Here is a 12011-nt window from a genome sequence, read left to right on the forward strand (position 1 = left end):
AGATAGACTTTTGAGTGATACATGAGTTCAAGTCTCCACATACCTTTTGTTGATAAAGTTCCACAAGCTCCCCTTAGTAGTTCTTCGTCTTCAATCGATGAATGTCGTGAAGTCTGATGCTCAACTACACTTTCTATCCTAATATGAGACTTAGCTATAAGTAGACTAGAAATCAAGACGTATAATTTTGACAACTAAACTTGAAAAACAAGCTTAAGATAACAACGCTTGCGAGTTCGACCGAGCAGTGCTCTAACAAGAAATGAAGTTTGTCTGGATCTTAGACCGGGTCTTATGGAGATGCCCAACTTCTTCCCAATTGCCTTTCCACGTAAACTTGGGAAGAGCCTAGCTCTTATGGTTATTCCCAGATTTAAGAAAAAAACAGACGATGATAATCCGTTTTCTAATTAGTTGGGTCTACCAAATCCTAAAACCCATTTATTTCTCTGTTGTTCCTACTAAATTTCCCCACAACGGATGATGATTATCCGACTTATACAAGTTAATCGATTTTTAAGCTAAAATCTCTCATGGTCCCACTAAGTTGCAAGGGTTTTAAGACTGAAACAGTTAATGATTTTCCGTTTTTCACTTTTTTAAAACGACTAATGGTTAGCCGTATCTGGTGTCTTCCCGCTGGGATTCCCGCAGACTAGGGAAGGCTTGCGGGAAGAGGGACTTTAGGTGACGGTTTTTGGAGTTGGGAAGACCTTGGGCATCTCCATAAGACCCGGTCTTAGGATGGTTTTCTATAAATGCAAACTTAGGTATTTATAGACCAAGGATGTTTGGACACCAAGGAATTTCCAAAACCGAAATTATTCTCAAGATATGCAAATGGCAAAATTCGGTTTTCATAATTCCAATATAAATGCTTGTCCAATAGTTTCGAAATCTCTCAATAAAAAATATCCAATTAGTAAATGCACATTACTAATTTTTATTCTCTATAGATATGCATTTAATTGCTGGTAATTAAAGCATTTAAAGCCAAAAACCTTAATTTATAGATTCTCAATTTATTTCGGCACATAATCACCTTGAGTACTAAGGAATATCTTTGAACAATAAATGCTAAGAGTTACTGTTCGTGTTCGAAGTATGTTGACATCTTTTCACTTCAAATTCTTATTTCATATTTACATGGATTTGTATTCTTGGAATCGGTTATATCACACTTCCAAACAAGTTCAGAATTGGTTCACATGTTTTCCAATACTACTATGTGATTGATCAAATACCAAATCACATACATGGGTTCAATCGGTTCTACCAATCACTAGAATCTGTTATACCTAATTATGGAAATACTTGTGATCGGTCACACCAGTAACTAGGATCGGTCACACCAGTAACTAGGATCGGTTCCATCTACACATGGTATTAATTGTGATCGGTCACACAAGTTACCAGGAATGGTTACACCAATTACAAGGATCAATTACACATACTCATGATCAGTCACACCAATTACTAGGATCGTTCACACCAATTACAAGGATTGATCATACCATCACAAGTGATTACTTAGGATCGGTTACACCAATTAATAAAAACCAGTCATACCAAATCATAAATCAGGCATCGAGATTAGTTATACCAAGATACATAACATAAGTTAAGATCGGCTCTACCATCGATATCACACATATTGGTCATCCAAAGATTTGCAATGAATAGCCGGACCAATAAGCCTAATGTTTTCCCTTTCGATTCACGAAACAAGTTCATGAGTGTAATTCCTTTAAACAAATGTAAAACATTGTTTTCTAGGAGGAAATCTGCATCATAACCCATTCACATAATCATAAAAATATATACAAGATTATGTCGATGTCATATCTACGAAGTTCAAAAGATAAGCGTTATACTTCGTAGTCTAATTCCCTAATACTATGATCATACTATTATGATCATGTCACATAACTAGAGTATTATACAATATGTACAATATATACTGCTTCGCAATTATGTTTTCAATATAGCACGACTTAAAAAATACGTTACGAATGAAACAGTTCAAGTCAATAGTACTATCCTCAAGTGGAAGGATGATGTCGTCGTTGTAGTTTGTTACTTCACATTCTTCAGGTCTTCGGAGTAATACTTGTATGTCTCAACATTGCTAAACTTTCTAGTCTAGCCTAAACGAAGATTCTAGTATATAATCAAGCGACTTTAGATGAGTTTTGATACTAAAATATGACAATCAAACTTGACAGACCAACACTTAGTGAGTTCAACCGAGCTATGCTCTAAAACTTTTGAACCTCGTGAGGCAAATAATATTTCCCACAAACTTGCAAAATATGCAAGTTCTTCTTTTAGCAGAAATATTTGGACTCATGATGTCCCTAATTGGATTAAAGAGGTTATTCAAGAAGACCTCGATGTTGTACTCCATTCTAATTGAGAAATAAAATATCTTCTTTTATATTAAAAAAATGTGGATATAATGTTAGAGATTTTGTAGGGTTAATTGGTTTTTGACTTGGGTTTGTACAGTATAATGTGAAAAATCCCATGCTATATTCAACGTAATTAGCGCAATAAGTAATTGTTGATTTGCACAATTAAATGGCCTTCCTAATTAAATAGACAGAGAAAAAAAAGGGTAACAATTTAGTAATCGAACCATTATAAGCATCAAAAATACGATCATAAAATAACTTTTGTTTTCTTGCAAAAGAGAAAAATTGTAAGTTTGAATAATCAAGGATTGTTTAAATATTGACCTCTAATTAAAGATGCCCAGCTAGAGAATTTTACCATAATTTCTAGAGTACTACGTGTGATATTACAAGTGGAAGAAATTAATCTCAAAAATCAAAAGTAAAAGATTTTGTTTCATAAAGAAAAAAAAAATTGTGAAGGTCATCTTGAAATTTTACATTGTGTGACTTAACCAACTTCTAGTTTTTCTACTACTTAACGAAGTCGAAAAGTAACTTTTCAAGGTACTTCACAGTACTTCACACTGGATAGATGTTTGACAATATAATTGTTTTTGCGTGAGGTAGTGATAATTTAGTCGTGAGTCAAGTCTGTGAATGTCGACACTATTTGATTGTTTTTTTCTTTGAAAATAAGAAATAGATTACTGGCATTCGTTAATCTGCGAATTCGGTCTCTTTAGAGACCAACTCATGTTAAGTAGCTCTTCCAAATGACTGAATTTTTAGGATTAACATCTGCTTAAAAAGTTACAGAGATATTATCATTTAAGTTACACATTTCATAGGCTTTGACAGTGTCAAAAGAAATTGAAGGAATTAAAAAACTAGGAGATTGATCATTCCAAAAGGTTGTATTGCTAGTGCTTCTTCCCTTCTTTGCTAACAAATCTGCCACCTTGTTTGCTCTCCTGTCTACATACTGAAAACCTAAAAAAGAAACTAATTGATCTGCTAATAACTTTACTTCTTCTAGAGTGGCTAAACATTGCCATTTTACTGTTGAATCTTTGCCTTGTAGGTAATTGATTGTTTCCTGATTGTCCCCTTCAATTACCAAATTTTGTATGTTGTGCAAAACGACCCATTGAGTAGCTCTGAGAAGAGATACAACTTCTACCTCTTCTGGTGAGAAGGTCCTGCAACTTCCCATTGCTGCTGCTTTGAAGGTTCCTGTCCAATTACGCAATATAAAACCAAATCCAGCATTAGTGATTTCAGATAACCATGATGCATCACAGTTTATTTTATTTGTATTTGTAGAAGGCAAAGTCCAACTGTTATTAAGTGTCTGTTGCTTTCTGCTGATTGCATTTTTCTGATTCCTTTCTGGGTGCCAACAAGCAAAATGTCTAGTAATATCTATTGCTAACTGTTCTGGGGTTCTTTTCTTTGTTTTCAAAGAATCTAAGGCACCTTTCTTTCCATATAAATCAACACTTAGTTGTTGCCAATGCCATGGATATAGAATGTAGATTTCATGTTTTCCATTCATTGTAGTGATCTAAGAAAGATTTATTAGCATTGTAAGAGTTAAGAAGTACTCCCTGTGAAGGCATTGGAGGTAGATTCCAAACATCTCTTGCATATGCACAATCCAAAAACAGACGGTAAGTAGTTTCCCTCTGTGATTGACAGAAAACACAATTGTTGTCTTCATCTATAGTTGATTTAATCTTTGTTTTTATTGGTAATGCATCTTGTAGACATTTCCATATGAACAGTTTTATTCTTTGAGATGTATCCATACTCCATAAGCCTTTCCAGAATTTCTTTGATTCATGAGAAACCAAAATGGAAGGATTAAGGATCTTGGAATATAAAGACTTGACAGAGAATTTCCCATTTCTGGTTAATGTCCATCTTAATTTGTCTTGGCTCAGTTGTCCAGATCTTGTAGTAAATAGGTTGATGTTAAGAATTTCCTGCACTATAGAGGTATCAAAAATAGAATGGAGTAACTGAATGTTCCACTTCTTTGTGTCTGAGTTTATGATCTCAGACACAAGTGTTATGTGGGTATTTGTCCTACGGACAGTGTTTGCCGGAGTTTCGTTTCTGGTTGGAAGCCATCTGTCTTCCCAAATTATGGAAGAGCCATCTTCCACCTCCCATATGCTATATTTTTTTATGTGTTCTATGCCTTGTAGAATGCAGTTCCAAATCCAAGAAGCATTTGATTTCTTTTTGGATAGTAAAGCTCCAGCTTTTTTTGAAATATTTTCCTTTTAGAATTTGTGCCCGTAAATCATTTGGATTACTAACTAGTCTCCATGCTATTCTACTTATCATGGCCTGGTTAACCTTATTTGCTTCCTTAAATCTCAACCCTCCTTGTTCTATAGGTCTGCATAAGAAGTCAAAAGCTTTTATGTAGATTCCTTTACAATTTGTGTGTTTTCCCCCACCAAAAGTCTCTTTGAATATCATTGATCCTCTTAGTTACCTTTTTCGGTAAGACAAAGCATCCCATGCTAAAAATGGGCATGCTAGAGAGGACATATTTATTTAGAACTATTTTGCTAGGCTGTGACAGAATTTTCCCTAACCATATCTTTATTCTCTGTTCCATTTTTTCTATTATGTTATCGAAAGCCTTAAGTTTTGATCTGTCAATGGAAAGGGGATGCCTAAATGTGTATTATTTATATTTATCTTCTTTATTTTCATTAATCTACAAATTATGCCCTGGTGTTTGCTATGTACTTTCTTGCTGAAGAAAAGTCCTGATTTTGTGAAGTCAATTGCCTGGCTTGAAGCTTTACTAAACATCTGCATAGCTTCTAGTAAGTTATTGCAACTGATGAGGTCTGATTTTGTAAACAAAAGTAGATCATCTGCAAAGAACAGATGAGATATTGGTGTGGCTCAAGGTGTTAGTTTGATACCCTGCAGTTTTTTTTCGAGTTTCTAAGTGATTAAGTAGTCTAGAGAAGACTTCCATACACAAGATGAAGAGATAAGGGGACAAAGGGTCCCCTTGTCTTATGCCCATGGAAGGTTTGAACTCATCACAAGGATTCCCATTATAGAAGATGTTGAGATGCATTGATGAACTAAAGTGCACCGTTCTTCTTCAGAGAAACCAAAAGCTCTAAGGTTTCAATAAGAAAGTTCCAATTTACCCTATCAAAGTGAATCTCTACCATTGTTTTTATGAATCATACACCACACAAATCCGTGTATAAATTTCAATGAACCTACTGCAGTAGGTTGCTAATTTTAGAGCTAGCATTTGACTCAAGGGGGGGCATCATTTGCATCATCAGTGCCAGTCCTTGTAAGAATCAAAAATATGACGTAAACTTCCCTCCCTGGCCTCCTGGACCATACTGAGCCTTGCCTTCCTTCATTTTGCAACTTGGCTTGACTTGTGACACTAAAAACCAGAACTCAAGTTGCAAAGACGGCACCACCATATGGTCCGTATACTTAGTTCAGTGAATGGCAAGTGTAAAGTAAACCAGTTCCAGTTTTTTTTTTTTTTTTCTTTTTTTTTTTTTTTGACACTTGGAATGTGACTCGTAGCAAATATCTGTTTTCTTTGGAATCTCTTGCTATACGTTTTGGTACCTATAAGCCATGATGTCAATTAATAAGTCGAAATTCGAGAAAAAAACAATAAAAGTCATTAGGCACGTCTCAGCTGCTTTAGACAATTGATTGATGTTGAAGTGAAACTGATCCTTCAATGATCCTTTTCTTTTATCAGCAATCTTGTCTACGTCATGCATGCATCCCAATTGTTGTAGTGTATCCTGATATTAGAGATGCAAAGAAAAATTTCCCTTAAACTCGTGAATGCATTAGTTGAATTTTAGGTGGAACATGCATTATCAGCTGTTAGGTGGAACATGCACAACAAGTGAGTTTTCTTCCTATAAATTAAAACATTTTTCCAGTAGCAAAGGAGAAGAGAAGCGAAACTAAAAAAACATACTAGTGTATAACTTTTCTCAATGCCTACATTGAAATTGCATATATCATTTAGTGTTGAAGTAATAGCATCTCAAGTCGAGTTGCATTCACTATTCATAAGAAGAAGAAGAATTCAAAGAGGAGGAATACAAAAAACACTACCATGGGAGTTCACATCCACGGATTTTGGATCATCATATTGATGTATACACCACAAATGCGATCCACAGTCCATGGATCGTGAACACCCTTGGTAATGTATTCATCGAGAGCTAGTCGTATAACTTTTCTGCATGCCTACAATGAAATTGCACCATTTAGTTTTGCAGTAGTAGCATCTCAAATTCCATTAACTCCATTCATAAGAAGGAGAAGAAATCAAAGAGGAGGAATATACAACATTACCACGGGCGTTCATATTCACGGACTATGGATCAGTACCATTACTGTACACAATAACACAGATCTGATCCATAGGCCGTGGATGGTGAATACCCTTGGTTTAATGTACCAGGAAAGTTACGGCCTCTTCACTTGACAATTATTGGAGTTCTAAACCTGGAGAAGAAGAAATCAAAGAGGAGGAATACATAACATTACCACGTGCGTTCATATACATGGATTATGGATAAGTATCATTACTATACACGGATCTGATCCATAATCCATGTATCGTGAATACCCTTGGTTTAATTCACTTGACAGTTTGAGCTCTAAAATCCCAGAGCATGCAGCAGTCCTTATTAACTGGTTTTGCATCTAATTGCTTTTACACGTACGCTGCAGGTATAAGCAAGGAAATATGTAGCAAGACAATGCCAAAGTGTCTTCAAATGAGAAATTACTAAAGGACCTGATGAGACACTTATTCATGATAACTAAAATATATAGTTAAATTTTTTGATGTCGGTGGTAAATAAGCTCAAGAAAAAAGAAAACAACCATTGTACTGCAACATATTAGCAGTCATCCATGCTAAAACAGCAGAATGTAGTCAATCTCAACCTAGGCGAGTCTTTCAATCTCAATTTCGGCAGAGATCCAGATGAGAACACACAGTTTTTTATTTTATTTTTCTGATCAATAAGATCCATAATTCCTCCAAACCAAAAATGAATACGGAAATAATTTTTTTAAAGGCCAAACAAATAAAAAATTGTTCAAAAAATATAAAAAAAAAGTCCATTGCCGGGAATGAAATTGCTAAAGAAAAAAACAGGTATCGTAACCTGGCTGGACTACAATGGATTGATGTCGATAGCTATTCTCAGAATAATAATAGCGTTTATTTGACACTTGGAATGTGACTCGTAACAAATATCCGTTTTCTTCTTCACGATCTCTTGCTAAAATTTTTGGGTACTATTACAACATTTCCAGCAGAGGCTGAAAATATTTTTTTGAATGACACAGAGGATGTTAGACCTCCATTTAGTATAAAAGCATCTCCAATGGTTAGATCCTACAAATAGGAGGGATCAAATACTTAACACGAAGGTGTTAAAGAAAGCCTTAACTACACCGGGATGACCTTTAACTAATTCCATGCCATTAATTTTATTTTAAAAAAATAATTTTTAATATGGAATCAAGTTAAATATATTTTTTTCGATGTCTATCTAAATCTAAAATACATTGTATAACCTTAACTACTGGAGATGACTTTTAGTATAAAGGGTCCAGGGATAAAATCTAAATAAATGGGGGTCTAACAATGACATCCACGTAGGATTTTTTTGACCAACTGTCGGAAATGCTGTGAGCCATGATGTCAATAATAAGGAGATAGAAGCCAGTAGGTGATCCTTTTCTTTTATCAGCAATCTTGTCTATGTGAATGAGCAATGCTGGACCATGGATAGTGGATGCTTATGTTATGTTAATAAATGAATGCATGTCTTCTTTGCTTCGAAATGCATCATCAAGCCATATATACATGACCAATCTAAGTACGTCTAGAAAAGGAGCTAGCTAACACTGATAGAATTCTGTGAATACATAAATCACGAAGTCATCCACGTGTTCACAAACAATATTCGCATACACTTTAATTCTAAAATTGTACGTTGTATGTGTAAAGGGGATGATTATATCGATTCATCGACTCAAAGTTTTCGAGCTTGTCATTGTCTAGTCGAATATTATCATAAGTAATGTTCGTATAAAGTAATAAACAGAGAATCAAGTATAAATATAAAGCACATGAAGTACAACGCTGAATGTAAAGTGTTGAAATATAAATAAGACAAAGATTTACGTGGTTCGGCACTAAAACCTATATCCACGGGGCTGGTGTTTCACTATGTATTGAATGGTTACAAAGATAGTCGAATGACTTTAGAGTATACATAGGTCTACGAAAGTAGGGGGATTACTTACTCTTCTTATTTCTCTCTCCTATGTTCTCCTCTAATTGCTCTGGATTGGTCGACCCCTTCTCTCTTAGTGGAGAAGGGTATTTATAGGTTTGAAATGTGGGTCCTATTTCTGAGATGCCGTTGCTACCTTATCTTCTTGTGCTTTGTGCCCATTACGCAGAGGTCTTCGGCATATGTTGCGGTCTAAGCTTGAATACGAAGATCTATCCTCGCTTATTCCACGAGCTGGTTGACACGTGTATATCTCTTGGTATTTAATGCGGGAAGTTGGACGTCCGCTTGTGTCAGACAAGTGTCTCTTAGTCTGGTCACATCCGCGTCAGTCAAACTCTTTCTCAGCCGTTGATCTTGGATCTTCCTCGGGATAGGATGTACAAACACCCAAGGGGTATTATCTGGTGCTCCTCTTTGTTATGACTGCTTGTTATCATGTTTTGATGTCTCGCTTTGCATGCTTTCCACGTATCTCTTCCTGCACACGTGGTGGATGATGAAATGTGTACATACAATTTGCCCCTCTTCTTCTGACCTGGGCGTATTTTGCAGTTTAGAAGAAGAAATATCGTGATACACGTTTTATCTCTCCTGAAATAACTTCCCCTATAAATACGGGCACGTTTCCCACTTTTGCATTAACTGCTCCTTGGTACGAGGGACATTTATTGTCTTCTCTAGCTTTATAAATAGGAAATAGAATGTGAAAATAACTTTCATCCTCTTCTTATCAGTGTTCATCCTCTTCTTATCAGTGTTCATCCTCTTCATGTGTTTTTTTTTTCTTTCTATTCTTGTTCTTTAGTCATTTATTATCGTCGTCCTTGTGAGGAAGATAACAACATTCAATTTTCTGACTCTTTCGCTCTCGACTGCTGCTGCCCCTGTATCAAAGATAACTTGCTTTTGATATCTCTGATCTTTCTATCTTCGACTGTGATTGGTGCTTGTCGTCCTCTTTTATATAGGTATGGGGTTTTTCATTATTTCCATCATTGATTCATCTATTTTGTGTTGTTGTATCTACCCGTTTGTCTTCTGCTGCTGTACTTTTGGCTTTGTGATGAAGAACACATGTGTCGAAGCATATATGCTTGCCCCTGTTCTTTGTTACAAAGTCTATAAGTCTGTATCTAAGTATCATCTCTGGAGTCTGATGGGGTATTTCTGGTTATTTTCAGATTTTAGGGTTTTTGATGTTAATCCGGATGAACCATTAGTTTATGGGTTTTTTGATCTTTAGTGATCCCCTCGTATTCTCCTCTAATTTTTTTTTGTGTTTCATTGTAGCTATGTTTGATCGTTCGCGGGCTCCTTACCAGACCCCGCCGTCTAGTCCGCCAAGATCCCCTCCGCGTAGAATTCTGAAGATCTCCACTTGGGGAAGGTTCTTATAATCTTCGCAATCGGATCCTCGTGGTCATAGGGTTTCATTCCTCTGGTGCGAAGGCTTTGCCTACTAAGAAAGGGGATTGCCGAAGGGTCCTTCTGGGTCTAGGTATGTGTTAACCGCGCCCTTCTCGTCCTCGTGAAGATTCTAGGAGTACGCAGGCTCCTCCTCGTGATGATTCTAGGAGTACGCGGGCTCCTCCTCCTCGTAATGAAACATTGGATGTTCCCCCTTCGTTCAATGGCTCCTCCTTCAGTGCCCTGCAGAGTTCTTTGCCGCCTCCTCCAACGGTTTCTTTCAAAGGGAAGTACTCCAAGGGTACTATGTCGAAGCTGATCCGTCTAAAAATCTTCCTTCCAAAAGGAAAGCTTCAGAATTGAGTCCTACGTTAGATTCCGCAGACGAGAAGAACTGCCCCGTGATACGCAGTTTCAGTTGGTAAGAAGAAGGTCACTTTCAAGCATATTGATCTTGAGATGTTCAAGGAAAAACATGAGCTTCAAGCTTTTGAGGTTCGCTTCTATGCCCCTGACGATGATATCACTTACGACTCCTCTCTAAGTATCAGTTTGATGAGTTCCATCTGTTGACTACGGTTGGAGCCTTCGAGGCGGGTCTCATGTTCCCCTGTATAAGTCGGGTGACTCCTTTTATTATGATTGCTGCTAGTCGCGAAGGTTCTTCCACAAACACTCATAATCGTTCCGTGTCACAACTCTGGGAATTATCTTCGTGCACTGAAGGAATGTTACCTGCGGAGCAAGGGGGAGACTATGATGACCTGCTACGTTCCAAATCCTGCTGAGAGAGAGTGGTACACTCCTCAAATTTTAACAGTTCCTTTGGGGATTATGTCAACAGTAGGAACCGTAAGCCGTGGAGTGTTAGTCTTCGTAACATTGCTGCTCCTCGTGGTGAAATTCGTCTTTTGAGTGAGGTGAGTGATGCCAAGCTGAAGTATGTTCCTGGTACTGAGGGATCTGCTAAACGGAAACTCTTTCCTGCTCGTGAAAGGATTAAGCGTGATCATGATTATGATGGCATGCTACTGTCATTGAAATAGTTGGCCTTGGGCTTATGGTTGGATTCCTGGTCCGCGCGGTTGGCGTCCTTCTGAAAACAGCAAGCCTCGTGAAACTCCTCCTGCTCGTTATGGAGATTTTTGTCCTTGGCGTCCGAATTTCGCGGGCATGAATTTTCCTTACGCTCTTGATGTCGTTGATGGAGATGAGGAGGAGGGTTCTGGTGCTACCCATCCACCGAAGAGTGCTGCTACTGCCAAGGTACAGTTTCTTCTATATTCTCTATTCTATTTCCCCTTTTCCTTGGTTGAAAAAAAATTTTTTAAGTGAGGGAGAAAATGAGCCTTTGTTGGGACGTGTACTGGTTTGTAGGTGTCGAAGAAGAAAAAATTGGACCCAAACAATCTTCTACTGTGTGTGACCGGTGAGGCTGAGGTTTATGAGGAGGTTACAGTCCTGTGAACGAAGGGTATGCTGAGGATGAAGAAATGTCCGATGGAGAAGACGTACTGATACTTCTCCTCCTGATGACGAGGTGGTAATGGTGAAGAAGAAGTTGTCGCGGGTGGTGGGTGGTGATGGTGAGTCTGAGGGTAATATTACCGCAGGTGGTACTGGCGAGGGGGATCTGCCCCTGTTGGCGATAATATTGTGGGTGTGGGTACTCTGCCCGTTATTTCCCCTGAATTTTTTTTGGTAGGATATATTCCGCGGGGGAATCCTTTGATGTAAACGCTTCCATGGGTCTTGCCGAAGACTTCTCATTGCTTTCCCCAAATGATGATTGGGATATGCTTAGGAATCTTGGTAAAGAAAGTGCCACTGGTCAGCAGGCTGAAAACGCAGGTGGTCA

The 12011-nt window shown here is 37.5% G+C and overlaps 1 protein-coding gene across 1 annotated transcript; it reads right to left on the bottom strand.

Moving 5' to 3' along the window:
* Window positions 1-3198: 3198 nt before the first annotated feature.
* LOC113358808 lies at window positions 3199-3951 on the bottom strand. Its single transcript, XM_026602500.1, has one exon. It carries the CDS (start codon window positions 3949-3951, stop codon window positions 3199-3201), a length of 753 nt encoding a protein of 250 aa, XP_026458285.1.
* Between the last annotated feature and the right edge of the window lie 8060 nt (window positions 3952-12011).

The sequence above is a fragment of the Papaver somniferum genome, chromosome 1, assembly GCF_003573695.1.
Source record: "Papaver somniferum cultivar HN1 chromosome 1, ASM357369v1, whole genome shotgun sequence".
NCBI classification, from domain to species: Eukaryota; Viridiplantae; Streptophyta; class Magnoliopsida; order Ranunculales; family Papaveraceae; genus Papaver; species Papaver somniferum.